The sequence below is a fragment of the Micropterus dolomieu genome, linkage group LG11, assembly GCF_021292245.1.
Source record: "Micropterus dolomieu isolate WLL.071019.BEF.003 ecotype Adirondacks linkage group LG11, ASM2129224v1, whole genome shotgun sequence".
In the NCBI taxonomy this organism is placed as follows: domain Eukaryota; kingdom Metazoa; phylum Chordata; class Actinopteri; order Centrarchiformes; family Centrarchidae; genus Micropterus; species Micropterus dolomieu.
Window position 1 is genome coordinate 18,582,882 of NC_060160.1, and position 27,254 is coordinate 18,610,135.

The 27,254-nt window shown below is 41.7% G+C and overlaps 1 protein-coding gene across 1 annotated transcript in view; it reads right to left on the bottom strand.

Annotated features, from left to right (window-relative positions):
* LOC123978624 (ryanodine receptor 3-like) overlaps positions 1-27,254 on the bottom strand; it is a 109,037-nt gene that overhangs the window by 34,948 nt on the left and 46,835 nt on the right. Inside the window, exons 21-53 of the mRNA XM_046061967.1 lie at positions 26,442-26,658; positions 26,247-26,351; positions 23,795-23,898; positions 22,462-22,545; positions 22,026-22,185; positions 20,799-20,946; positions 20,310-20,512; positions 19,939-20,113; positions 19,374-19,582; positions 19,096-19,295; positions 18,854-18,920; positions 18,605-18,765; positions 17,464-17,629; positions 16,713-16,799; positions 15,752-15,978; positions 14,072-14,879; positions 13,503-13,703; positions 12,238-12,340; positions 11,431-11,562; positions 6,553-6,826; positions 6,246-6,360; positions 5,482-5,614; positions 5,067-5,170; positions 4,853-4,988; positions 4,390-4,576; positions 4,124-4,232; positions 3,922-4,042; positions 3,237-3,406; positions 2,169-2,389; positions 1,843-1,933; positions 944-1,084; positions 273-436; positions 93-171 (exon numbers count right to left, since the gene is read on the bottom strand). Coding sequence (XP_045917923.1) covers positions 93-171; positions 273-436; positions 944-1,084; positions 1,843-1,933; positions 2,169-2,389; positions 3,237-3,406; positions 3,922-4,042; positions 4,124-4,232; positions 4,390-4,576; positions 4,853-4,988; positions 5,067-5,170; positions 5,482-5,614; positions 6,246-6,360; positions 6,553-6,826; positions 11,431-11,562; positions 12,238-12,340; positions 13,503-13,703; positions 14,072-14,879; positions 15,752-15,978; positions 16,713-16,799; positions 17,464-17,629; positions 18,605-18,765; positions 18,854-18,920; positions 19,096-19,295; positions 19,374-19,582; positions 19,939-20,113; positions 20,310-20,512; positions 20,799-20,946; positions 22,026-22,185; positions 22,462-22,545; positions 23,795-23,898; positions 26,247-26,351; positions 26,442-26,658 — 5,602 coding nt within the window. The remainder of the gene's footprint in view (positions 1-92; positions 172-272; positions 437-943; positions 1,085-1,842; positions 1,934-2,168; positions 2,390-3,236; positions 3,407-3,921; positions 4,043-4,123; positions 4,233-4,389; positions 4,577-4,852; positions 4,989-5,066; positions 5,171-5,481; positions 5,615-6,245; positions 6,361-6,552; positions 6,827-11,430; positions 11,563-12,237; positions 12,341-13,502; positions 13,704-14,071; positions 14,880-15,751; positions 15,979-16,712; positions 16,800-17,463; positions 17,630-18,604; positions 18,766-18,853; positions 18,921-19,095; positions 19,296-19,373; positions 19,583-19,938; positions 20,114-20,309; positions 20,513-20,798; positions 20,947-22,025; positions 22,186-22,461; positions 22,546-23,794; positions 23,899-26,246; positions 26,352-26,441; positions 26,659-27,254) is intronic.

A 27,254-nucleotide genomic window follows, 5' to 3' on the forward strand; every position in this document is an offset into this window, starting at 1 on the left:
TTTTCTTACAACACTCGTAACTTGTTCCAAGTCGAATACTATGCAATTTAATACTCATTTTCCCAGGTGAAAGCTCTTATCTTTGGCCTTACCTTCTCCGCTGACCATTTCTCATGGGAATGCTCTGCGTATTTGTTGGCAAAGTGCTCAAGCTTCTCTGGAAGAGAAATGCTGAAAAAAAGAGAGTGTGATGTTTATGCATGTGTGTTACTGAAGTCATGTACAGTCATGTACTGTGCATATTATTGATAACTGGCTCCGACATGGCTTACTTAGCAGTATTGACCGGTCTGGGGTCAAAGTTGCCCTGAGCATCTACAGAAACTGGCTTTTCGACAGTGGTACTAATGGAGGCGTCCACGTAGTCCGGTGGCAAAGCTCCAGCTATGGCACTGAGGCAAGGCATGGCCATCTTGAATAGTTCTGGGTCATATTTCTGCACAGTGAGAGAAAGTAAGCAAAACTTAGCTCTTAAAATTCTGTTTAAGTACAGTCGTGCAAATGGTATTCTTATTTAACGAATACAAGTAATGTGTTTGGTTGTTCATGTACGTGGGACAGGCAAAGTGTATCAGTGCAGGGGGCCAGCAGAAGAGATGTTTAATGAAGAATTATTCAAAAAGCTGAGGAACCAGCGTGCTAGAAGCTTTGGATCAATAACAACTGTCCAGATATTGATGTTTTCAGGCCGGCCCTTTACAAGGCCTCCGTTCAAGAGTGCGCATTTAGAGAGATGTGCTGAGTCCAGCCATCTGCATCACCAATAGTCCTCAACATATTTTTGCCAATAAGTCCCTCGCATACAGGTTAATCAAGACTGTGATGAATAAGGTGTCTTTTATTTAACTGCTTATCCCTTAGTTATTAGATGTCAAATTTAGATGCTCAAAATTGCAAAGGACCCCAATAAGTAACTTTGTGCAACACATGAGTGGCCCCTCACCCTCTGGGACAGAGAATCAAATACTCCCCAGAAGATTTTCTTGGTGAGCAGTAGTTCATCCTCCGATGCTGTGCCGTAGCTACCCCAGCCCGAAGGGAGGCAGTAATACTTCCAGTTCTGCTCATAGTGGTTGGTTAGCAGCTGGAGGACACAGACAGAGCAAATGTCAAGACAAGCAGAGGGTAAATACACAGAATTTGGTAAACAGGACAGCTAACTGGCAGGCAACAAGCATGCAGCCTGTACACATACTCACAACACACTGGCACTGGGCCATGCATAGCAAATAGCCCCTCAGAGGAAATCCGTTCTCCCACACTCAGCACAAATGAAATCCGAATGTGTACATGAAAGTATAGAACAAGTGTGTCCACCATTTCACAGGCTAGTCACAGTCTATTAGTACCAGTATTTCTCTCGTGTGGCCAGACAGATGCAGTGGAGCCAACAAGCCTGTAGTCACACAGTCCAATACTTCATCCCCTTGTTTTCCCTCCTGTAGCTGCCCACTTCTTACACGCCAGATGATTAACACCATGGGTGTGTTAAAAATGTGCACCTTTTGAGTGTGTGTGTGTGTGTCTGTGTGTGTGTGTGTGTGCGTGATTGAGAGAGAGAGGTAAACATTAGCACATTAAATGTACACCTGCAATAGACCTGCTGGTAACTCCTGACAGAGCATTAACAAGCAGTGACCAGACAGACAAAAACAAAGGTTAGATTATGAAGAAAAGTAAAAAGAAACAAAAAAAGAATTGGCAGACAGATAATGCGGCAGAAAGGAAACAACTAAAACTGAGGCATGCAAGCAGAACAACAGGCAAAATGAGATAAAGGCAGGATACAGGATGGCAAAAGGATTTAAAAAGAGTGAGAAAATTTGAGAAATTGTTGCCCACCCTGAGAGGCATCTTGCAGTAATCAGTCAGCAAGGGCACATCAAAGACGAGGCGGTGCAAGAGCTGCTGCAGCATGGAGGGGCGAAGGTGCCTGCAGAATAAGGTGAGAGAGAGATAAGATTGCCTGTGTCCTGGCCTGCCTTTAACTATAACATCTTCAGACTCTGACCACTTTTGTCACGGGATATTTAGGGAAACCAGGCCTCGAGCTATAATGGAGTTTTGTCGGAAAGCAGATAAAATCTACCGTTGGTATTGCTAGTCAAAAAATAAAAGCGTACAACCTTGAGAAAACGTTCTAATAGAGAGTTTGGTATTCTCCTCACTTGCAGACAGCCAGCAGGCACTCCTCTATAGCATCTCTCTGGGCCTTGGTGAGCGAACGGCCCTTGGAGAGGCGGTAGATGGTGTGCAGAGTGGAGTCGATGAGGGTGGCGTAGTGCTCGGTGCCAGCAAAGAGAGGGGCGCAGCGGGTGAGGAGGGGCAGCAAAGCGGAGCCGATGTAGCGGTTCATAGCCAGGGCTGTCTCTGTGGTACATAGACCCTCCTATGAAAAGAAAGGGTCAGAGGTCATACAACATGTGACAGTGGTGACATTACTTCACAGTGAAATAATGTAACATTAGAAAGAGCAAATAACACATTCTCCCTCTGAAAAGTTTTCTGTTGCTAGCAGTGTTGCTGCTGTAGACTGTTATTTGGTCTGGTATAACTAGCTTATAGTGGCTAATGTTAGCAAACTTAACATAGATATTGCTGTAAAACTTACATTACTGATTCAGCCCACTGATTTTTTTTTCTACATGGGCTACTCTTAAAGTGATGTAGCATTTAAGATTATCCCTTAATTGTTACTTGTGGTTATAGTGACCACTGTTTAACAAAAGTTACATAGTCTTGCTCTAAACATCTCCAGACAATTCATAGATATTGAAGTCTTTACCAAAGGGCTCTCCTTGCCGTCTATAGAATTACCAGAGGTTATCTCAAAATAACTTCTGCATTGTACGTATCTTAAGCATAAATGGGGACTCCAGCTCACAAAATAGTTGACTCCCTTGCGTGGTGCTGTCCTTTAAATACACTTTTTAATGTGTTATGTAATAATAGATTCATTTTAGCCAAAAGTCTGCACCCTATGCATGTGAGAGTTTAGAGTCGAGCAAGCAACGGTTTTCTTCATCTACCTAAAACTCTATAAACTTTTTGTTGATATACAAGTCTAAAGAACAGTTACATTAATCAACCTAAGAGAAACATGAACTGAGGGCTTAATGAGGAGTTCCTCATTAGTATAAAAGGTTGCCCAATATTATTGATCACGAACCTCCTTGATTACAGAGGCTGGCCATTCATTATTTCTCTCCCGTGTTGTTGTTGTCAGCTTTACCTACCGTATCGAGAGAGGTAGCAGCCCTCAGGTCAGGAAGGAAGCCCACTTCGAGCAGGTGAAGCAGAAAACTCTGGTCCTCAATACCATACACCCGGTCCAAAAACAGCACCATGGGGGCCTTGTGATCTGGACAGAAGCAGGCCGACATGTCCGGCTCTGTCACCGACCCATCTGAGAGTGATTTGGACAATGCACAACGCAAAAACAGTAAACCACACAGGTGTAAAGCAGAGAAATACCCAGAACAGCCTACAGTACATAATGGCAAGTCGTTTCTGATTAGAGGCGTCATGTGTATTCATTAGGCAGCATGCAGCAGTATTTTCTGCTGTATTCTTGGTGCTGGAGCAGCCACGGCTTGCTGTCTTCACTCTTGGCCTGCTGACACAGCCTGTGTGGCAGTGGTCTAGGCAGCAAATTTAAGAGGTGAGTCTTGCCATGCTTATGCCGATCAATCAATAGAGCAAGACAGCTCACTATAGAAATGATTTGGCTTACTCAGAGCTATTGTAGTGTGCAGTAATGTGGTGCGCTGATTAAAAAGGCATGAGCAGTGAAATTAAATCAATAACCTTCTGCCTTACACTGAATGTGCAGACTTTTGTAACCATAGTACTTTCACGTGAGCTAGACATCCTGTAGTAGCATGCAAATGAATAGGATGTGTGCTCTGATGGAACCAATACCTTTGTTGGTGATGGGCATTTTGAGCGGTATGCTGATAATTCCCACAAGGTCTTCAGTAGGCACCAGAGAGCGCAGGATTGCGCGAATACGCAGAGCTTCACCTTTGCCTTTGTTGATAAGCTAAAGAAGAGAAAACGGGAGTGAAAAAGGGAAAATCTGAAAAAACAACAAACAAATAAATTCGGTTACTATTAGACCTACATGCATCTCTGGAGCACAACGTCCCAACAGGTCAATGAGCGCAGAGTAGAAGGACATGATGGCGTTGCCCATGTGTACCACCTCCTCCTCATCATCACCATCAGCAGACCTGACAGCGGAAAAAGTGAAGTGGTGTTAAGGGAGAACATAAAAGAGGACGAACATTTTTAAAGGGCATCAGAGCAAAGCAAGCGGGATAAGCAGCTAATCTTAAGGTAAGTCCTCAGCATTGATTTGATAAGCTTTGCTTGATCTTTATGGCTTACACGTCAGAGCTCACTCCATGCACTGAGCCCGGCAGGTCCAAAGCCGGCGTCTCAGAGATCTTGATGGCTTCCTTCATGGCCGCAAGCAGGCCGTTCCCTCCCTCTCCCCTCAGGGCAGGTCCGAAACACTCTGGACGACGGATCAGCAGCTTGACCACAACGCTGGAGTTCTCCTCCACACTCTCGCCTGGAACACAAATATAATATGATATGAGTACAGACAAGAAAATACATAATTAATGTCAGCAAGAAAATACAGCACATGTCCATGCACATGTCTGTAGCTCTAACATAAACACAACACTATCCCTAAGACTCAGGAAACATCTCCAGCCTCAAGCAGCTGGACAATTGCTAGCCTTATTCTATATGTTTAGATAGAGATACAGTAAAATAAGAAACAGAATGAGAAAGTGAGTGACAGAAATAAAGAGAGGCTGGTGGATGGTAACTGCAGTCGTACCGTTGACGAAGACAGCAAACCGCAAGAAGGAAAGGTAACGCTCCCCCTCAATTGGGTTCCAGCCGATGTCTGGATAGCCTTTAGCCAGAAGCATTGGACAACTCTGGAGACCACAGCCGGCTAGGTAGGTGACCACCTACGGGTACAGCACATACATAACATCAAATATAGATCAACACTTCATCCATCATCAACATTGTCTTTCCAGTCTTACCTTGTCCAGATCAGGTTCTTCCAGTGCCAGAGCCAGGCCATTGTTGTCCATCACAGAGGAAGCAGCCACATCTAGAGGAGTGGAGCCCCTCATAGCTGGTGAAGCTACAATACAAAGCACACTTATAGAATCTAACCATTTACTCTATGCACTGGATGCATTTTATATTAGCCTGTGTCTGAGTTCATGTTTCAATGAAGTGCAAACATCAGGGGGTGATGTTTCCAGTCCTTCCAAAATACCACTGACAAGTGATCTGCCAACAGCTGATTAACATCAGTGTTATTCATTTTAGGTTCCACAGGGTTTATGGAAACCAGCTTATGTAGCACTGTGCACACAAATACATCATCAGTCTCCAAGAAGAGAATCGTAACAGTAACAGCCAAACAGAGAAACAGAGAGGCGTACCCACCTAGGCCCACACTGCTGTTCTCCAGCAGGTAGCTGAGGTGGTCGAACATGGCTTTCTGGTTCTGACGGCTGATCCGGCAGAAGTAGCACAGGAAGCGACAGCAGCTTGCTACCATCTTGGGGAAGGCAATTTCCTGTGGAATGGCACATAGAGACTAAGTAGGGTCAAACATCTCCACTGGTTGGATTAGAAAACAAGAGAATTAGAGAAAGAGAAATCACAACCAAGAAATCTTTTCGTACAAAGGGTTCATCACAAATTGAAAAGTGCAAGTTCACGGTCTTGAAATATTTCTCCGGGCAACGGTCTCATCTATTTATGAACAGAAATATAGTAGACTATCTTGACAAATTGAGGTTGCTGGTTTATTCTGGGGTACTGAGTTTATTGTTGTAATGACTTTCCCCAGGCTTGTTACAATATAAAGTCCACCGGATGTCTTCGTCCCTAATTAACGTCTAGGCCTGACACCTTCACGCAGCCAACCAGCCATCCTCACTCTGCCCTCTTCTGCCCTCCCACCCAGACTGTGATGCTGTCAGCCTGAGGAAAGAGCCCACCTACTGGGACCACGTCTTCATTAATGCACGCTCACCCTGCGTCCATGCAGCACACACAAATGATAACACGCAAAAGTGGACTGAAAACACAAACTTTCTCAGTGAGCAACATCATTTCTGGCGAGGTGGTGTGGTGAGCCCTGTGGGTGCCTCTTTAATAACCTGTGTGAGCAGAAATACATTTAGAGGTAGAAGTTGTTAAACCTGGGACTTGTCTCCTCCAAGCACATTGACCATGACCTCCATAACAGTCTCATGCATGCCCAGTATTCTCATTAGGTTGGGGTGCTGATAGAAGACTTTGTTGTTCATGATGTCACTGGAAAGGAAAAGAGACACAGTGGACGCTTACCATTAACTGAAAACACAGTTTTAAATTGTGTGTCTAACTACTATGAAACTAAGGATAGCAATACCAGAAAATTATGATTTGTATAAAAAGGTAAAATTGAGCCAATAACTTAAACATATTTAACGCAAGTAGAGCTCCTCTGATGCAACCACAACCTACCCAAGTCCATCAATCATGAGCTTCTCCTCCTCTTTCCCCATACGAACAGATAGCAGAGATCTGATCTGACCGAGGGAGGCCAGGAGGTTGATGGTGTCCTGGACCGAGGCAGCACTGATGGTGTAAGTCTTCCTCATGGCCCGGAGCAGCTCCCCAATGCTGTCATACTGCCTCCTCAGTAGGCTGAACATCTTGCGGACCAGCTCTGGATCCAGAATGTGACACTCCTGGGCCCAGCTGACCATCGTCTGAGAGATCAGCTCCTTCAGGTTAGCTGGAGAGAAAGTTGGGTAAAGATGATGGATAATTTCCTTTTATAAAAGGAAACTTGTTCTTCCATGACAATTACTTTATTTGCTAGGAACAACCATCCTATTTTCATATTTCCAATGGAACAATCAAGAAACTGAATATGTCTATAACACATATTTATGACCATTTAACAAAGTAAATCATATATGCCTGTAGACTGACTAGACTGAGGGTCAGAAAAAATAAAGTTAAAATAAAGTGGTGGACAGATAAGAAAAAAAACAATGAGATGTTCTTCTGACTATTGGTTAGCCTAAAAACTGTAGAATTTGCAATTCAACTCATGACATGTAAAATAAGTGGAATGGCCCTCTATCATTACAGACATCATACTCTTTCTCAGAGACAACATACAAACTTAAAGATACTCAAACATACTTAAAGCAACAGCATTTGTCTTGGAGGCAGCAGAATACTCTGTAAATACCGTTTAATACGTTAAAGGTGCAGTGTGTAATATTTAGGAGGATCTATTGATTTAAGAGCACATGAACACCCCGAAGTCGGAAGAACAACTTTCCAACTCAGGAAATAGGACCATCCAAGGAGCATGTGAATGCAACGTGAGATGTTGGTTGCATTTGCATCTTCAAAACTACATTATTACACTGAACTTGAAGATTGTAATAGAAAACATGCATCTGGGTTTAATTACAGAGGTATTAATTATGAGGGTTACTGGTTAGAACAAGAAAGGACTTTTATATTTACAACAGCATGTTAAGATTTGCCTTAAAAATAGCAGAGAAAGACCTTCGGCAGTGAAAAGCTCGCTGCATTGTCCTGTAATCCTTACTGCATATCACTGGCCTTAAGAGGAATATACTGTAACCTTCCTTTCATTAACTGAGGCCACACTAAGACAAAGCAACGCTCCTTATGGCATTTCTCCCTTAAACACACAGACACATACAAAGATACACACACACACCCAACACAATGTTCTATTAGACTGATGTTAAAAGAGCCTCCACTTGACTTAAGCCATGCATTATAAAAAAAAGACGCCCAATTCAAAGGCTGTAGTCCCAAAATGATGCAAATAAGACCTTGAGCACAGAACACAAAAAGACAGCTCCTTCGTAGTCTTTTGTGTGGCTTGAATCAAGCTAATAAGACTGTATGTGTGCATCAGCCACATCTACAAGCCCCATCTTCTAAAGGAGAGGTACTCAGCTGTGTTTCAACAATGGCAGAGTTAATTTTATTCTATTCTATGGAAAAGAAAACATAGTGCTCATTCATGAAAAGGCACATTTTCAGCAGAGCGGAGATGAAGCCCTGTTATGTAACAAATAAGGTAAGGGAAGTAGCAAAGGTATTAATAGTTACAGTACAATATTCTGCTTCTGTGGTTCAATGGAGGTATTTGTCTGGACAGCTCGTATGTAGGGTATCCTTAAAGCTTCATTACAGCTGGATCAATAGTGTGTGTGTGGGTAAGCGCATGTATTTATGAGCCTGTTCTTGGGTTATGAATGCACACAGGAGGGACAAACATCAATTAAACAACTCAGAACCATAAAAGGAGCAATTTATACGGAATCGATTTCCTTAAAAGTATTGCAATTAGGTGATTGTATTTTTAAGACCCTTGTATCTGTATGGTTGATTGAATCTGTTGGTTTTCCAAAGACTACTTGACACAAAGCTGTCAATCAATGCGAGGTTTCAATGCAAGGTTTTGTGTGGCGGGTGGGGGAGCCAGCAGAATGTCACAGTCAGCGGTAACCGATCCTGCCGCCGAGAGATGCGTGGGTGTCAGGGAAAGGGCAGAAGCACCAGCTCGCTCCAAAATGAGAAGAGACATTTCTTCCTCTCAGCCAAGATGCTTCACAACACCTGACACTCATTCTGTCACAATATCAAACACACTCGTTCGTTCCCTCTCTGTCTATTTTGCTCTTAAATACACCCCTGCAGCCCTTTCTCCTCCTCTCAACACCCTGAGAAACAAATCTGAACGGTGTAGTGTTACACTGATGGAGGCCAGCAGTTTTTATGCTGTGAGAGTCCACACACAATCCCTGTGCTCTCACGCACAGATTTCTTCCAGGCAAGTCGTCATGTCTGAACATTAAATGCTTCTGGTGGATAAACCATTCATCAGAAGAGGAAAACCGCTTCTGCGCTCCTTTTACTTCATTCCCATGAAATAATGGCACTGACAACGGCGCCTTTTGTATCTTCATGGTCTTATGCAAGATGATGTGATGGGAGGAGAAATTATAGCTGGAGTAACAGAATACATCATGTCATCTTCACTCCGGCCATTCGCCTGCCTCCTGGCAATTCCTTCTCCTCTTCTTATATAAGATTTTCATTTGGTTTTCAAAATATACACCATTTGTCGCATACACTTTTCACATACAGTATTGTACAGTACCTACAAGGAAATAACTCAGACATGACTAAACATGCATATAAACTAAGCAAATCCAAGGTAGGTTAAAATCAAGGGCAACTGGACTAGGTTCAAGATACTCGTGTTTCACCTCTCATCGGAGAGGAAGACATCTATACTAAGCAAACAAAGCAAAACACAAATAAGCTAAACTAACAGTACTTGGGTGATCACTTTGGAGCAGACTGCATTGGCATGAAATTTTGTACAGACATTCATAATCCCTGGAAGGGTGAATCCTTCTTACTTTAGTGATCCATTGACTTTCCATGTAGCAATACCAGCACGGTGACATTTGTGTTTATGAGTGTAATGTCTCAACAACTACTGAATGGATAACCATGGAATCTGGTGCACAAACCCATTGCCCCCTCACGAAGAAGTGTTTGGTTATAACACTGGTGATCCCTTAATTTTTCACCTAGCACCATCATCAGCTCAAAAGTTGTATTTGTCCAATACTTTGGTTTGTGAACAAAAACCTGCAAATCAGTCTCTCCTGTACTTTGTGTTCAGTGCTAATTAGTACATTTTAGCATGTACATGTTAGCATACTGTGTTCCAATTTAAAAGCAAATGCCACTGAAAGAAAAAAAGAAAACATCCCCACTAATAAGATAAACAAATATGGCTTCCATTTCAAGCTTTAACATTTACTACTAGCGTGCAATATACTGTATAAAATCCCACAATTATTTAAAGAAAAAATATTTTTAGCATAAAAGAATATGCCTGCAGAGATCTGCAATTATTCCACCCCCTCCCCTTGTTTTCTGACGCCTCCAGCTGCTACAGAGGTAGATGTGATGCTCCTGAACTGCTGCTGCAACCACAACCAGCCTTCTAATCAATCTGCCTTTAACACAACACACTGCAGAGACCACCACCAACCCTGCAACTCGTTTAAGGAAAAATACACACTGCTATATTTTCATCCAGCATTGCTCCTTAGAGATCGTTCTGGTGGTCTTATATGCTCCACTTCAGGGTCACACCAAATCCCAGTGGAGAGATTGCCTTTCAGCAGCACATTTTCAAGCCTAAATGCTTGATCTGCAATTTGGCCACTTCTTGTTGCCAGCATTGCTTCAAGAATAGATAGACAGGGGTGGTATGACAAGGGCCAGGTTCTCAGAAGGGGTTTTCAGAAGTAATAAAATATCCTGTTTCACACTAGTTAGTCCCACTATATAGGCAATTCATTAAATGCAGACAAATGTGTCTTGTTTTATTGCCAGAACAGAGTAATTCTCAAGAAAGATCACATATAAGTCCAGCAGAACAAGGTTGAATGTATTTTCTACCAGTTAAGTAATAATTTGCAATCAGCAACTTCATTTGTGGCCCTTACACTGAGTGGTACTGAAAATTACATACAACTTGTTCCGCGTTTATACTATTGTGGCACCCCGGTTATTGAGTGCTGTGATTGAAATGTGTTTTGTTCCTGTTTGTGTTGCTCATGATTGTGCAGTTGTGCCAGTGCACGTACGCAAGTGTCTGTGTGTTTAATCAGGTAAAGGATTTGGTTTTATCATCAATGTTTTTTCTCTCATCCCTCCTGTCTCGTCTCCCCCGGGAGCGGCTGACGGAAGACGCTCTTCACTCTGGAGCCTCTCCTCCACCCAGCTCCAAATTACCATAATGAAATTGAAAAGAAATTGAAATGGAAATGACTGCCACCCGGTGACTCAGTCCACATGACACCGGCAGACAAACAGAAGCAAGACCGAGGGTGCTGGAGCTGCAATACAGGAGCTCCTGCTTTTAATTCCCTCTCTCTCTAAGTGGGAACACAGACAGAGAGCTTGTACAAAAAGAGGTGAAAGAGACCATAAACAAGAATGTAGTGTATGAGGGTGTGTGTGTGTTCGGGGGATCTTCGGGGGCGCTTTTACGGGAAGGTTACAAATGCTGTACAAGCAATACAGAAACAGAACACGCCAAGTTCAATGTCTCGCTCAAGGACATCTTAGCAAGTTTTGGATATTTGGACCTAGAAGTAAAATCTTTGCTATTCCCAAAGCTTTAACTGTTTGCTTTAACTGATCTTTCTACTGTATATGCAGTATGTTGCTATGGTTACAAGGCCACAATTGAAAATCCCTTATCACCCAACGCTAATATTTTATGTAGGACTATAAAAACAGTGATTTCCTTACATGGTGCGGCTTGCTCCTTCTCTGTGGGCTCCTCTGCTTTGTGAGACTGGCTCTTGATCTTGTTCACCAGCATTAGGAGGCGCCCTTTGATAGATGTGTCTTGCTCGTCATCGTCTTCCTCCATAGGGATTCCTGCACAACACAAACAGATGGACATAACTATATACGTGGAGAGTAAAGCATATTACAGCAATATATCTGCCAATCTTCGCTTCCTTTGGGGTTAGCAGACATGTCATGTCTATGATACGTAGCATGGGATGTATAGTAACCCCTATTTCTCGGCAGTTTTGAGTTGTGTTTTATTGGAGGGTGCCATGACAGGCCGGCGCTATGCGGCATGCCGGAAACCGCCATTAAATTGGTTATACCACAGAGGGCTGAGCAATTCAATTATTTATCAAAACATCAAGATGTCAGAGAAATCTGAGAGGCACTGAAGGATAACTCCTCTGCCAAGAGACAGAGGGAGATGCAGAAAGGGAAAAAGAAAATGTATTTCTGAGAGCAAGAGAAGGTACAATTCAGCTGATGTTGACACAATGGCAGCTTTAGCAATAGATGGAAAAGGCACAATTGCTGTGCTTTGTTTTCTGTATGTTCCATTTGAAAACCATTGCTTTTTCCTCCCTATCTTTAATTTTCCATTCATGCCTGCCTTTGTAAAATAGTTGTAATACATTGTACAATCAACCAAAGCAATTTAAGATGATTACATCGCGTTAACTAACTTAATTATGCATGTTCCATGATACACGTAACCAATTAGGCAGCTCGCAAAGTTTTTTTGCATGATCTGCATCTCACCACAGTGGAGCTGCAGCTGGTTGTGAAAATCATACAGTTCCTCCTGGATGTCTGCTGGACACGGACAGTCCTCGCCCACACTGAAGGTCAACAGCATGTTGATCTAAAGTATGGAAACATAAAAGTAGACACTTACATGCATTGAAAAAAAAAAGTCCAGTAATTCTTCCCTTGTTTAGTTTCAAAAGCAATCTGAACATGAAGTGATCTCATTGCAGGATTCACACAAAAGAAACCCCCCACTTAAATGCCTAATTCTCCCTCTGCACTCACAGACCCAAAAGACAGCATGACAAGTCATTAAAGTAGCTGTGAGGCTCTGAACTCTATCTCCAGCTGTGGCCCTAAAGGGACACTGTATATTTGTGTGCATGCTCACTGGAGCAATGACACCACAGACAAGCAGGATGGATTCGCCTTGAAGCTTTGTTTGATGCACACAAAGAGAATGCTTTTGGAAACATTTGGAGCAAGGACCAGCTCATTCCCTTTGAGCCGTGGAACCAAAAATGAGCAAATATGACGATACAAAAACTAAAAATGGCATCTGGGGGTAGGGAGAGAAGTTAGCCATGTATGTGGAAAATTACAGGAGTTATGTAACTGAATTATTTAGTTCCATGCATCATTTGAAGCAGTGAGCCAGCAGGCTTTCTTTGTGGTCATTTATTTGAGCTTCAAGCTAAACACCCACACAGGTGAATCCCCTTGTTTTGGATGATTAGACCTCTTCTCAGGAGAGTGTGGGAGTGTGTTCCTCACTCTCCAGTAAGCCTTGTTGCACCTGCCAAAGGGGGACAAATTACACTTTTATCAATGTTATTGGTGCATGAAGACCAATCTGCCCACCCTCAACCCCTAGCAGTGGTCTGATCAGCCAGGACAAGTGGAAACTGCATGTGTTCAAGAGCAAAAAAAAAAAAAATGACATAATGCATTGATTTGTTTTGCGTTACTAATATGAGGATTTCTATGTTTAATGCTTATTTCTTCCAATTTTAATATATGACTAAATCAGAAAGTATATGTTTGATAATATAACAATATGATTTCTATATCATATTATATTTCATAAAAATTAAGTTATGTAAATGCTGCCATAAAGAAATGGCACACTACATAAGCCACCCACTGGCTTGAATACTGGGAATCAGTGAATAAGTGCAAATTATAGTAGCTAAAAGACAATAAGGTGGTGACCTGACACTCAGTCAGTTCTCTGCCACCTTCCCAGCTGCCCTGCAGTGACTACGGCCTCATCCCACCTGTTCTTGAGGTGGCGATCTGAACTCTTTGGTCTTCTTTGCAGTGACAGCAGCAGACATATTCAGGGCCAGCATCAGCTCATTGTACCGGTACTTCTGGTTGTGCTGTAGCTTGGAGACAAAGCTGTCGGAGAAGGACACGATGGCCTCGATACGGTGCTTCAGCTCGCAATCGCAGAAATAGTGAAGCAGCTCACACATCTGTTGGAACAGACAAGAGGCGGAGACAAACAACAAATACCGTTGCACACCTAGACACAGCTGTTATGACCAAGCCTATTAGGAATACATACAAACAGTCTTATGGCTTCACATTGCCCCACTTATTAAAGAGACATTTTACCCAAGAGATCATTTGTTCAATGCGAGACAGAACCATTTCATGATTGAGTGACTTCTGAATGGGTCCATAACAGTGGAGCACTTATGGAGCATGTGATTGAGAGCACAGCTGTGAATTGACACTTACAAATGAAGATGGTCTTTGATTTTACATGTTTTGGTGATTTACATGACGATTTAACACACATAAGGTGATGCCGGGTCTGTTCATGTGTGCTTAATATAACCTGTCGTTTGACGGGCTCAGGCAGCCTCTTCTCCAGCAGCCCTTTAATTGGCTGTTTGGTGTCTTTGGCCGCCTCCTCCTCTCCAGCTTCCACTGCCTTGTCCTCCGCCCCTGTGAGTCCTTCTTTGTCTGTGGCCCCTGTCGCTCCCTCCTGACGTGTCTCTCTGAAAACGTTTGGGTCAATGAGCAGTAAGATCTGATGAACGTCCTCACTGCCGAGCACACCCATGGTTAGCAAGGTGCTAACGAGTTTTAAGATCGGCACGAACTGGTACTCCACACATCCTCCTACGGGATCTCGGATGTGGTGCCCCCCACCCTGAACGGCCTCTGTCAACATTGAATTTGCTTTCTCCTTCAGTGCATCCAATGGGATTTGAGGACTATACAGATGTTGCTCGCGCTTGGTGCTGATGAAACAGGGCGGGGCAAAGTTGAGGCGGGGTTTGAGCGAGGTACTAAGCCCCACCCCTGGCGGGAGGTGCTTTTTGGAAGCGTCAGAGAAGAGGCGAATGGAACGTGTCTCAGCCGTGACCGGGATGATGAACTCATCTTTCATCATGAGCCGTGCCTCTTTGGCTGTCTCCAGGTGGATGCTGATCAGGACGTTGTAGAAGCCCTCCCGTAACATGCCTGACAGGTACTGATTGTCGATGGTGTACAAGAGTTGTGATTGGTCCAGGTGGCTGCAGAGGGCATGGGCCACACGGGTGTTGCCCAGAGCACAGAGTGCACAGTAGAGCTTCAGTGTGTGGTAATGGAACGTCCTCAAGTCCTCCTGCTCAGACAGCTCCATGATGTCAACACACCTTTGAAAATAAGAGAGATTATAAGTAAAATATACTTTCTGATTTAGTCTATTTAGAAGCCAAACAAGTGTTATTTACCACACAGGATAAAAAATCAAGGATTGTTACAGGTTCCCTGTGGAGTTTGTTTTTCTATTTTTCTATTCTACTGATCTACATGCGGCAGTAACTTGCCAAGATGTGCAGCAATGCTCCACCAAATTCAGAGAATAAGAAGACTGCTAGCAAGATAACATGTATGTAAAAAAAAATGTAGGATTTAAAACACTTAAAGTGAGTTTTTGGTGAGTAACTTTTGTTTGTTTACGAGAAAACTACACATGGCACCTTTAAGTTTAGACAACCACAGAAATCTCTTTTATGAAAATTTATTAATTGACAGTCGGAATTGTTCTTGTGGGTCAAATGACTGACTAATCGTTTAGTGCAATTTGAGCACATATCCAAAAGAATAATTCCTTATATCTGGTCTTATTTACTTTCTTGTAAGAGTTAGATAAGAAAATTGATACCACATTTATGAATGGTACACTAAATATGAAGCTAGAGAAAGGAGGTGATTAGCTTAGCTTAGCCTAGCTTAGCTTAGAGTAAAGATTAGAAGGATAGGGAGACAGCTTGCCTGACTCTCTTATAAATATACACCAGCACCTCTAAAGATCAATAATAAATAGATATCTTGTTAGTTTAATTTGTACATGAGACAAGTAATGGTTTTATGGGCAGTTGTTTCCTGCTAATCCTCTGCTGGCTTAAGTTTGATATATGTTCGAAAGTCTCAGCAGGAAAACACATATTTTTCCCCAAAATGTCAGCTATTTCTTTGAAAGCAGCTAAAACCCACTTAAAACCCACTTAGCCATGTATTGTACCTGTTCTCCTCAGGTATGTGTACAGCCAACATCTGCAGGGGCTCCACACACTGGACCACCCAGCCGTGTCTCTCATTCACCCTGGCTGTTTCCACTTTGAGGAAGGTGTTGGGCATGCGGCTCCACAGCACTGCATTGATGGTCTGGACATCTAGACGGGGTGGACACTGGGGCACCGGGTTCTTATGTTCACTCTTAAAGATGGCTGATGACAGAGGCATGGCATTCTGGAGAGGGCAAACAAACAGAGTGTTTAAGGATTCAATGCTAAATAAGTAGTTAAAAGTAGTAGAAGTTTTCTTCTTTTTGTTATTAATGTAATCTATCAACAAAATACGATCTATTTTAGTATCCTGGTGTGCGGTGAAATATAAATTTTTGGTGAAGCCTACATTAAGCAGTTAAAAGGCATTATACACTAATGTGCCACCATCTCCACACACCACAAAAGAAGAGACACTGCTTCCTGGTATGGAACAGAAAGTTTTTATTAACTTCTTGAACAAATGGTGCTGTCACTTCTCTAAAGAAGAAGACACTCACAATCAGTCTGAGAGTTATTTGTCATGTTTATTAAATCAGTGCTACCTTTCTTGCTTAGTCACACAATCTTCTCTTTTTTTCTCTCCTCCAAGCAACTGACACAAGTATCCATCTTGTTGGTGAAGCTCTCAGTATCTTTGGTGCAGACACAAGCATGCTAAACTACAGTGGACCTAGCTGGAGGGTGTGTAGCTTTGTGTGCGTGGGGACTGCATCTCTGAACAGTGTAAGGTAGAATAAAGTACTGCAGGAAAGGTTGAAATATAAAGGAGCATACTGTGAGCAGTAAATATTGCATTTTCTCCAGCAGTACTGTGTGTTTGTAGGATTTTGGCTTCTTTCTTGTATTTTGTTATGGCATTGCAGACATCATACATGCCACAAGGTTGCTGTAATTTGAACAATTTGGGGGCTCTACCTTTATTTTAGCCAGCTCGAACTGGAAGAGGTTAGGGCTGGTGGGTCGCACGAACACTGCAGGGAAAAGCTTGGTGTTTGGTTCCACCTGGAGCACAGAAACGAGCAGCAAGTTAAAAACAGGTCCAAACAGGACATACACATCAAAAGCCTGACAAGCGGCAAGCCAGCATGACTTGCGGAAAGCAGCTTAATGATACATCATGAAACTCCACTACTTAGTGTGTGCGTGTGCATGATCATTCGAGAGCGTCGGCTGGCAGGATGACTCAGCACCGGGTGAAGCCTCACAGAGTTTCAGTGAGGGAGAACATAAGAAGATTAAACCCTTTGAAAGGTTCTTTAAGATTTAGTTCTCAGAGTACGTCTGAACAGGCAAAGTGTAAGTCTGAAATTCAACAATACAGACGTCACTCATCTGTTAGGGAAATACGCAAAGACAGAAGAAGAGTTCCTCTCAAGGTCAACAGGATGGACAGTTAGACAGATAGCTTACAGGTGAATGGATGCATTATTGAATAAATGTCAGAGGGTCCAAATTAATGGTAAACAGGCAAAGTCCTTACAAAGTTTTTAAAAAACACACCAAAATAAATACATCTTAATTTTTTTCTGTTGCATGTCCAATCCTAGATTTATATAGAACATCATTATAGACTGTCTCTACTTTATCAAACACAACTGGGCTTCTTGTCTTCATGTCAGAAATAGTCTGATTGTGTCTGGTTTAGGCTGTACAACATATTTAGTACCTGGTAGGATGTGGATATCTCTTTGCCATTGATGGTGAATGTCACCAGACCGGTGGACAGGTCTATCAGACAGCCAATCTCCAGGTCCACGTTGCTGCGACTTGAGGTGTGAGCCGGGTTGGTCACATCGCCCCCCCACACCATGTAGCAGTTACTCCTCTTCACACTGTTAGAGTGCAAATATCAGCCATTCATCTCGTCTTGGCATACATTTTGGTTTGAATTTAGCAATTTATAAGCACAATATAAACATTTGATTAATGATTTATAAAATGGTATAATGTAGTTATAAACAAATATACTTTTATAGTATTTGTTAACAATTATAACTTCTCCTATGAATACATATTTTATATTATTACAACTGTGGTTTATAATAGTGTAATACATTTTTCTGTTCATACAGCAGCCTCTACTTGTGTCCACAGGAGAAGTTGTAAATGTTGACAAATACATGACAACACTTTAATTAGGGCTGGGCAATAAACAATGATAATTATCCCAATATTTCCTTTCCTCAGTATCAATATAATAAATGTTCAGTATATTGTCAATAACTATTTGGTATATTTCATTTGAATCACGAACAAATTAGCACTTAATTTTTCTAATCAAATATTTATTTTGTTGGGGAAAGGGACTAAAAAAGATTTACTAATCATGTCTGTTAATTTTTTTCATCATAATATCATATTATTATTATCATAATAATTTTGAATGTTCTCCCTCAGATTTGTTAAGTGATCCACTGTTTGGCATCAAGTGTTTGTCCCATTCTGGCCATAAAGAAAAGTTTAATCACATAATTAACCATCTGGTTTCTTAAATTTTCAGTCAGGAGCAAAAATCAGCCTTTAAAGTTGAAAGAAATAACGATTTGACATTCATCGTGATAATTATCGATATCGAATGAGATGGAATGTTTTTATCGTGACACAACATTTTTGGCCATTTCTTTAATCTTTAAACTTTAATCTGCTTACAACTATATTATAATATGTTATAGACCATTTATTTCTATATTGTTTATACATTACAAATAGGGGGGCCTTAAGTAAAGTGTTACAGAAAAAGAACCCATGAGGACATGTGTAGCCATTGTTCAAACTCAATAAGACTGTTTCGATAAAAATGCTCTCACCTCTCATGGACTCGTCCTCGCTCGTCACCCAGGGTTACGGTGACTGTACGGTTTTTACCGAGGTTGAAGTTGTTGCTATAGTAATGGTAGTCGGGGGTAACCCATCCAACCCACACACAGGCAGGGTCCTGACCAGCAAAGACCCTTACCGAGTGGTAGTACTGTAATGACACGTGCAAGAGTTAACCAACATTGCAGGTGTTGCAACCAAATGGTACTCCATCAAACAAATACACAGACAAACAATACCGTAGTGATGCTGCTGTAGTCCACTCGTCTGCTCTCCTCACTGTGCCTCACAGATCTCAATGGATATCTACAACAACATTCAACAGGTTATCATAACGTACAAATCAGTTTGTACAGTTTGTGCAGTGTTAGACTTCAGTTATAAAAGCAGATCAGCAAAGAAACATGTTAGGTATAATGCTCTGGAAGGAGTTGCTTGAAGGAGTATGGGGTAAACTAATGATTTTAAGGGAGATGAGTACCTGTGTTTGACTTTAAGTGTGTCTTCCTCGTGCACTCCGTTCATGTCTACAACAGGACTGGATTTGAAGACGGAGTGGAACTCTACAGGCATGCTGAGGCGACAAAACACCATATCAGCATTACTGTTCTGGGTGCCGAACGTCTTGTGGGTGACTTTAAGACATGGGGGGCTGTCGATGGTGCCGTCAATCCTGGTTACCTGTAAACAGGAAAAAAGTCTTTGCAAGTTACCAAGTTTGTGATTTTTTTTCACCAACAAATTGCTCCCTCCTCTTACTGCGATGTGGTTGTGATCCTTCGGCACGTTGACAAAAGTGGGCAGACGCTTGCTGAACCACATAGTGACCTCTCGGTTCATGTTGACAGAAAAGGGTTCAAATCCTTCCTGCAGGCCGCACATGGTGTAGTACTTGAAGGTGCTTGCATCTTTCCCCAGATTCATTCGACCCACCTGAGCCAGGCCGAGACTACACACTGGAATAAATCCTGAAGGACAGCCAGAGGAAGTGGAGGAGAAAAGCAGAGGGAGAGTAAAAAGCCTCTAAGAAAACACGCAGCAGGAGGGGAGGGAAAACCAATCCAGCATTTTCAAAAAAGTCAATTTACAAGTGTCACATTAAATAAGGGTGATTTCGTTACGGGGAGCCACTTATTTTTCACTTACACCCCCAGCATGGTCATTCTGGGTTAATGTCCTTTGCTCTGCATGTGAAAGCTTTATTAAAAGATGTCCAACAACTACAATCACCTTATCATCTGATCTCTCCCTGACCTTAAGCCTCTATAACTGGCTCTGTCACCACACACACCATGTCCACATTGACATGCACACACTTTCTCACCATCCTCAGTTTCAAAGTCAGTGAAGCAGAGTTCAGATCCCTTGGTGGTGATGAGGATCTCTCCATTAAGGGTGAAGATCATGGACTTGTCCTCCATGTTGATCATACAGCCCACCACATCCCCAGCATGCCAGCACCGCCCGAACAAGCGGCTGCCCATGTTCAGACAGTGACCCTATGTACAGTACAAGCATAAAATAAAACACTAGATTATAGCATATGCACGACAGAATATTTCCAGCTCAAGTAATTTCTTCACAAAAGTTGAATCCCACTGATTTTAGAAGATCTTTTTCTGTGGGGTTATCCACATGAAATCCACGACACAATGTGAATGAATATTTAGAGATTTGATCTGGTTGGCAGCTCACCTTATATCCATCGAAAACGAAAGCAAGCTCATCCGTGCCAAGCTCCACGTCTGGCTTACATCCAGGTCTGGCCCAGCCCACTTTCATGTCTCCTCCCGTCACAGCCTCAAATTCAAAGTACCATTTCCCGGTCTTTACCGCATATGTCCTCTCTACTCTGAAGAAGCGGACCTTGTCAATGCTGAGACGCTCAACCACTTGTCCTACTGGGTCGAAGGGACAGCCAGAGTGTGAGGTTGTAGATTGCTGCTACAAAAACACCAGAATCCCCTTTCATCTAATTTCATTTCACACCCCTATTCTTTCTTGCTGTAGACTAAAAGTGGGTGGAAAGCAGAATCCTTTATCTGGACTAGAAAATTAAGTCACACTTGTCAAAATACATTTTTTCCCATTCTTTGTCACAAACATTTTATCATGTACTATATAATTTGGATGTCTGTGAATTTTGATAGTCCACAAACTCAAACACAAAAAACCCAAACTCACCGCCTTCCTGGTCCGAGGGCTCAATGTTGTATCCATAGCCAATCAGAGTGCGGATAGCCTCCCGCAGACTGTCCCTGTTCGACTTCTTGGTGCGCTCATCCAGCAGAACATAGGGAACCAGGCGAGGGTTGCGCTTACTCTTCAGATCCTGCAGGGAGAAAAAAAGCACCCATTTGTAGCACACTCATTCCCAACTATCCCTCGTTACCTCATCTACTGTAGGCCGGCTCAAGGGAGCCAGTTATATTATAGCTCAGTTATACAGCTGTTGTGTTTGTTACAACTGTGCTGTCAATCCCTGTAATAGATAAGTTAATTGGCCATTTATTGCCATTGGGTTACTGCTGCCCATCACCTCCTTTATCTTTCCTATCTTTCATTTCCCATAGCAGTACTCCCACTAGGGGCCGAGGCGCAACCATGGAAGCATCATATTAATACCACTTAAGCAGATTTGTGGAGCTTAATTTGAAATCTTGTGTTGGTTAAACAGATCACAAACATCAGCCTTGTCAGGGTAACAGTTTTCACTGATATCACTAAAAGGCTTAATTGTGGCGTTTTTCCAAAGCGCTCGCCAGCTACCTGGTCTCCTGTTATCAACTATGACCCATGATCTCCAAACTGAACAGAGAATGAGAACATCTGCTTTCCAGTGTTTCACCAATGTAGATCAGGTGGGTTTAATTAGCCAGCTATTTTAACAATTAAAAGGTCAAATAGAATGACATGTAAATATAACATTAGTTACTAATACTGGGTAAAATGGCAGAGCTGGGACAAATGGAAAAATGTCAGTGTATATTAGCACTTGTTTGTCTTTTAGAAGAGATGAGACACACTGTAGAAGAGATGAGACACACTGTACCATCTGTACTGGCTCAATATCTGTGTCTTGTTGCCCTTTACTGCATAACATCTTGCTGCATATTGAATAACGACATATAGCTGGGAAATGTCCGACCAAACAAACCATCTGACATGTGCACTTGTAAGGTATAGACTGTATGGGAGGTAAATTAATGAACCATGAAGGAGAAACAGAGCACATAAAAAATACAGAAGCAAAGCCTGAAGCAGTAGAAAAACCTCCCTGTTTTAATTTATATAATTTTAAAAAATTGTATTTAATGAACAGATTAGGTGCTTTTTATGGTTAGATGTTTTTCACCAAAATAATAGCTTGTTCTGGTCCCCGCAAACTGTACATGAATACATGCAGTGTACCTGCTGAATGCCATAGGTCCATCCCTGTTTGATGCGATCCTTGGCCCATACATTGTGTGCGTTCTCTGCCAGTTTGTCCACCAGCAGCTCCTGACCTGGAGTCAGTCTGATGTCAGACAGGTCCAGAGGAGACGGCTTATAACCATTGGACATCATGTAGCTACAGTAAAATAGATAATGGGGGAAAAATACAAATTTTTCCTTAGCTATGAAATGGTAGATCCATCATTACTAGTTGCCCTACACTTATAGCCTGATATACACCACTATATATTACCATTACATATTTCCTCTTCCAACAGAAATGCCTTAGGTGTTATATGTTTCAATTTAAACTACACATACATTTTTAATAAACAGTCTGAACGGAGCTACATTTAAATATGACGTGTGTTCTTATGGAATGTAGACAGGAAATATAAGCATTCACACTTACTTCTTAGGGAGTTTTATCTTTTTGAGGGAGCTCTCAGCATTTGGATTGACCTGAGCTACACGACAGCCCAATGCCAGCAGGGTCCTGGGGGAAAAAACAACATAAAGTGAGTGAATAAATGAAGCTTGTCTGCAGATTGTGTGTAATCCACTCCTTGACATTACATTATATTCCAGTACACATAGATCCAAGCGTAGCAAAAGAGATGATAGGAGTGTTTAAACGGGGCAGTGATGGGTTAAATTGTGCGTGTCCTCATCTGTCAGGAGAAAAAGGCCAAATAATACCCAGAGCAATGCACTGCATGTGAAGTGCTTTTGCCAAATTTTCTTCACACCTTGTGAGAGGACAAAGTGACAGTAAAAATTAGTTTGACGTCACTCAGAAACCCACCAGTGTCACCCAGATGTGTCGACCACTGCACCAAGCACTGACAGGTGGAAAAGGACCAGCAAGACTTGTTTGGATGAACAACAGTAGACACGTAAATTTCCTAATCTTCAAGTGAGGGTCATATGTGAATTTATTATTATCTTATAGATAATTTATTTGAATTCTTATGAGTTTGTACTCCTTCATTTAGACTGTAGGTGATGGCATTTCATTTCTTTTGACATGATGGTCGAGCAAAGGTTATGCTGTACATTAAATTCAAACTGAGGCTTTAATGAAATTTAACTCAGTCGAAACTGCCTAAATGCAGTTATAAAGACATATAATGCAGCATGTCCAAGCAGATATGGATGGAAGTTAAGCCTAAATGTTACACTTCTGGACATTTCTTTTCTCTGATACATTTCACAAACAAATACACTGGAGTTAAGATCCACAACTGCATGTTAGTAATTATCCAAACATTGGTTATACGTGTAAATGCTTACTTTTTCCCCCTTGGAAATCAAACATCAAAGTCTAAAATGAAGCCAAGCCCGCAAGCTAGTTCAGGTAGCCAACTTAAGGCTGCTACCACGCTCACATGCCATCCTCCTCTCACTGCAACATACTGTACATCAAAGGCACTATTTTAATCATGGCTGGGTGGTTAAGCCATTAGCCTCACCTGAAAAGCTATGCTGTCGCCAAATATGAACACTGTACATATTATACACTCACATTATAATACATTCTATGTGAGTTGGCTGATTGAATTAGTCTGTACCAGGGTTTAATGTCTCCCTCCAGGTGTGTATGTGATGCTCCTAATTAATGCTCATAAATAACAGTTAAAAAAGAAAACATTTTATCTTAACATTTTTTGTTTATAATTAATCCGTCTGCTTCTCTCATTGAGTTGAGTGCCAAGGAGAGAATTAATCCATAATGCTCAACATACTTCAGAGTCTCTGTTGACATCTGCAGATTGTAGTTCTTTTCAGTTTCCGGCAGCTTGAAGAAATCCACCAGGCACGGATGCTGCCGCTTATTATCATCCCTTATCTGCGAGAAAAAGAACAGGAAAAATATTTCTACTTCCCTTTGTTGCCTGTCACTTTATATGCATGTAAATCATGTGGGAAAGTTTATTAAATATATGCATATGAAATACACAGCTGTATAAGTCAGTGTCATTGTGAGCTAACAAGGAGAGGGGGGATGTGGTTTAAATACAGGCTGCTACTGGTTGCAGTGATAAGACAGTCTACTCTAGTGAACATGTTATGAAAGAGGAACAAGGGAGCATGTTTTCTTGGGGGAGATAGAAAGGTGTATGACTAGAATACCAAGTGAGAGGTGTAAGGCCTCTCTGGAGGCTGCACCTTATGCCAAATAATCCCTGGCAATGCTGCTCAGGGGAGGCGGCATGGCAGCGGCGGATGTTTACCAAGAAAACATGCGGGGCTGTGTACAGATATGCAGCTGTGTGTGTGGGTTCAATGAACACCAGCCAGCTCTTTTGTGAATAGTACAAGAACACTACGGGAAGTCTCTTCTCTGGCAGTTCTATCTCTTACAGAATTACATTTGCGGAACAAACAACAAAAGCAAAAGGTATTTTATGCAACCAAGGCTAAATACCAAACAATACTTAGCTTATTTGGTCTACTGTAGGGCATCTACTATGAATGCCGCTGTAATTAATCACAATGAGTGACAGCTGCAGAGCACAGAATGAGCTGCAGTGTAACCACATCCGAGAAAATATATTTTATAATGTACACCATGGCTATCTCTCAACATGTTTTAACTCTATCTTACACATTGTTAGAGCATCTGAGCTAAGAACAAAAAAACTAAACTTCATATCAAACTGGTCTCACACTTCACACAGATATCTTCTTCCTAAAGATTCTTTCAAGGCATTGGAAAGGGTGAAGGCCTTTCTAAAAGCTGGCATTATTGTTAACACAGGGGAGACTCTGGTATACATGTTTGTATTATAGACATAAGAGCTGTGTCCACATTGTTGTTTGTGTTGTCATCTGTTCCTTTAAGGGCAAAACAGGTCACTTTGGCATTATCCATTAACTAACGTACAATAAACCAGAACCAGTCTTTTGCTGACAAAATTTTGTCATTGGAATTTATGTTTTGGACCATATCAACTGCAGGTACAACAACATATTTAATTGAAGAATTTGGTGAAATAATACTAAATAATCACTTTGAGTGTTCAATCAACTGATCCTATACAATATATTATACGGTAGGTGTTCTACTTATGTTAACTAATACTAAGGATGGGGCATTGGTTAGTTCAGTTGGCAAAGTGCGCGCTCCATGTACGCAGGCTGAGTCCTTGTCGCAGTGACCCAGGTTCAAATCTAGCCTGCGGCCCTTTGCTGTATGTCACCCCCCTGGCTCACACACACAAATTTCCTGTCTTTCCTTCACTCTCCTATCAGATTAAAGGCTAAAAAGCCCCAAAAAATATCTAAAATAATAAAAATAATACTAAGGATATAAACTAACTTGAAGGAACAACTATCAATAGATGGTTTGTTTAGCATAAACACTGGAAATAGGGTGAAACAGCTAACCTGGCTCTCTCAAAAAGAACTCCTTCCAACGGCTCTAAAACTCACAAATAAACATATTGTATCTTGTTTGAATAATCCGTACTTAAAGTCTCGAGTCTGGCTGTATGTTTGAACTTTGAAGAGAACCATTCCAAGTCTTTATTATTACCCTAAGATAGGCTAAAAGATTGATCTTCTCATAACTCTCTCAGTAAGAAGGCAAACAAGCATTTTTCCCAAAATGTCAAACTATAACAGCAGCAAAGTGACCCTTGGTTAGGGATTATGTTTTTAGAGAATCAATATAAGATGTATTTTTAAAGAGGTGAAACTAAATAGAGACAATTAAAATACAGGCTTCCCCCTCTTGGTTTATTGCTGCGCTGAAATAGCCAAAACACCCTGTTATGCCCTTTGGTGAAACAATACTTTGTAATTCATGATTTACACTGAAACACATACACAATGACTGTGCTACCTACAAACAAACTGGAATGAAGGATCTAAATGAATGGTATGAAAAGCATCAAACATGGGAGATGACAGTGTTCTTTCCACTTACCCTCTTTTCGGTGTGAACCGCAAATTATAAAAGAGAAAGCAAGATGACGTACAGGCTTTTGATGATTCAGTTCTAATACTGCTAACAGCTAATGCATTTCAAGCTGAGTCTTTAACTCAAATTTGTTAAGAATATGTGTAATTGTGATATTTATTTTCTCCACAAAAATGACAAAACGTATGGAGTATGCTTTTTTATCTTTCGATCCAGGGTGATGATTGTGTTGAGTATTACATAAGGAAAGGAAAAATCTGCGTGATCCTCACCTTGCCGTATGACCAACCGAGCTCAATTTTATTCATGCCCCACAGTTCATGGATGTTCTCTGCTAACTTGTCTCGAACCTTCTCTAAATGAGGCGGCATAACAATCTGAGAAAACAGGCACGAGAAAGTTAAACAGTGAGAGTGTTATTAACATGTCTTAAAAATGAACATTATTCTCTTCTCCTGTTAGTTTACCTGGCTAGTTTCAACAGGGGTGGGGATGAAGGAGGCCTGCGAAAAGAGCTGTGCGGTGCCCAGCAGATCTCGGACTCCATCCACATCCCTCTTGTACTCTTTGACCGGCTCCACCTTCATCTTCTCTTTTGGCAACAGGGCTTCATAGCATGGAGCGTAACTTGACGGAGGCAGGAACTTAAAGTCGCCATGTCGACCGCCCAAAAGGAAACGCACCCTAGCAAGAGAAAATATTGGTTATCTGTTGGCTCATTCTATTATTCTGCACACTAAAAATGTAGGAGAAAAAAGTTCATTAATGGGGGTGGTGTAAATATAAATTATATATTTAATCAGATAATCAGACAGCTATTAATGATAGAAGCAGCAAGAGAAAAGCAAACTAACTATGCAGCTAAAAGTAACAAATTTTTCTCTTCAATCAGTTCCAGTCTCTGCTCTAACGGGGACAAGTTTAGCTCTGAGACTAAAAAAAAGTCTCAGGCCGTCACTGTGAAGAGGCTCTCCTGAGGCCGCCCAAAATAGCTGCTCAAGTAGTAGTGGTGATGCAACCAAGCCCATTCTGATCGCAGCCTCAGTACTGAAAGATGTGAGGCTGTCATTTTCTGGCGCATTTAAATCCTTGGAGATGCTGCTCCTGTTCAGTAGGTCAGATTCAAGTACAAGCTCCGAGGTGTCATAACCCACACAAAAACATGGTTCTAAGGTGGCACTTTCCATATCAAGTGCAGAACGTTAGCTCCGCAAATCATGAATAGCAAGAGATAGATGAAACACAAGCTGATGGTCTTACATTGATGATCTATGATTATG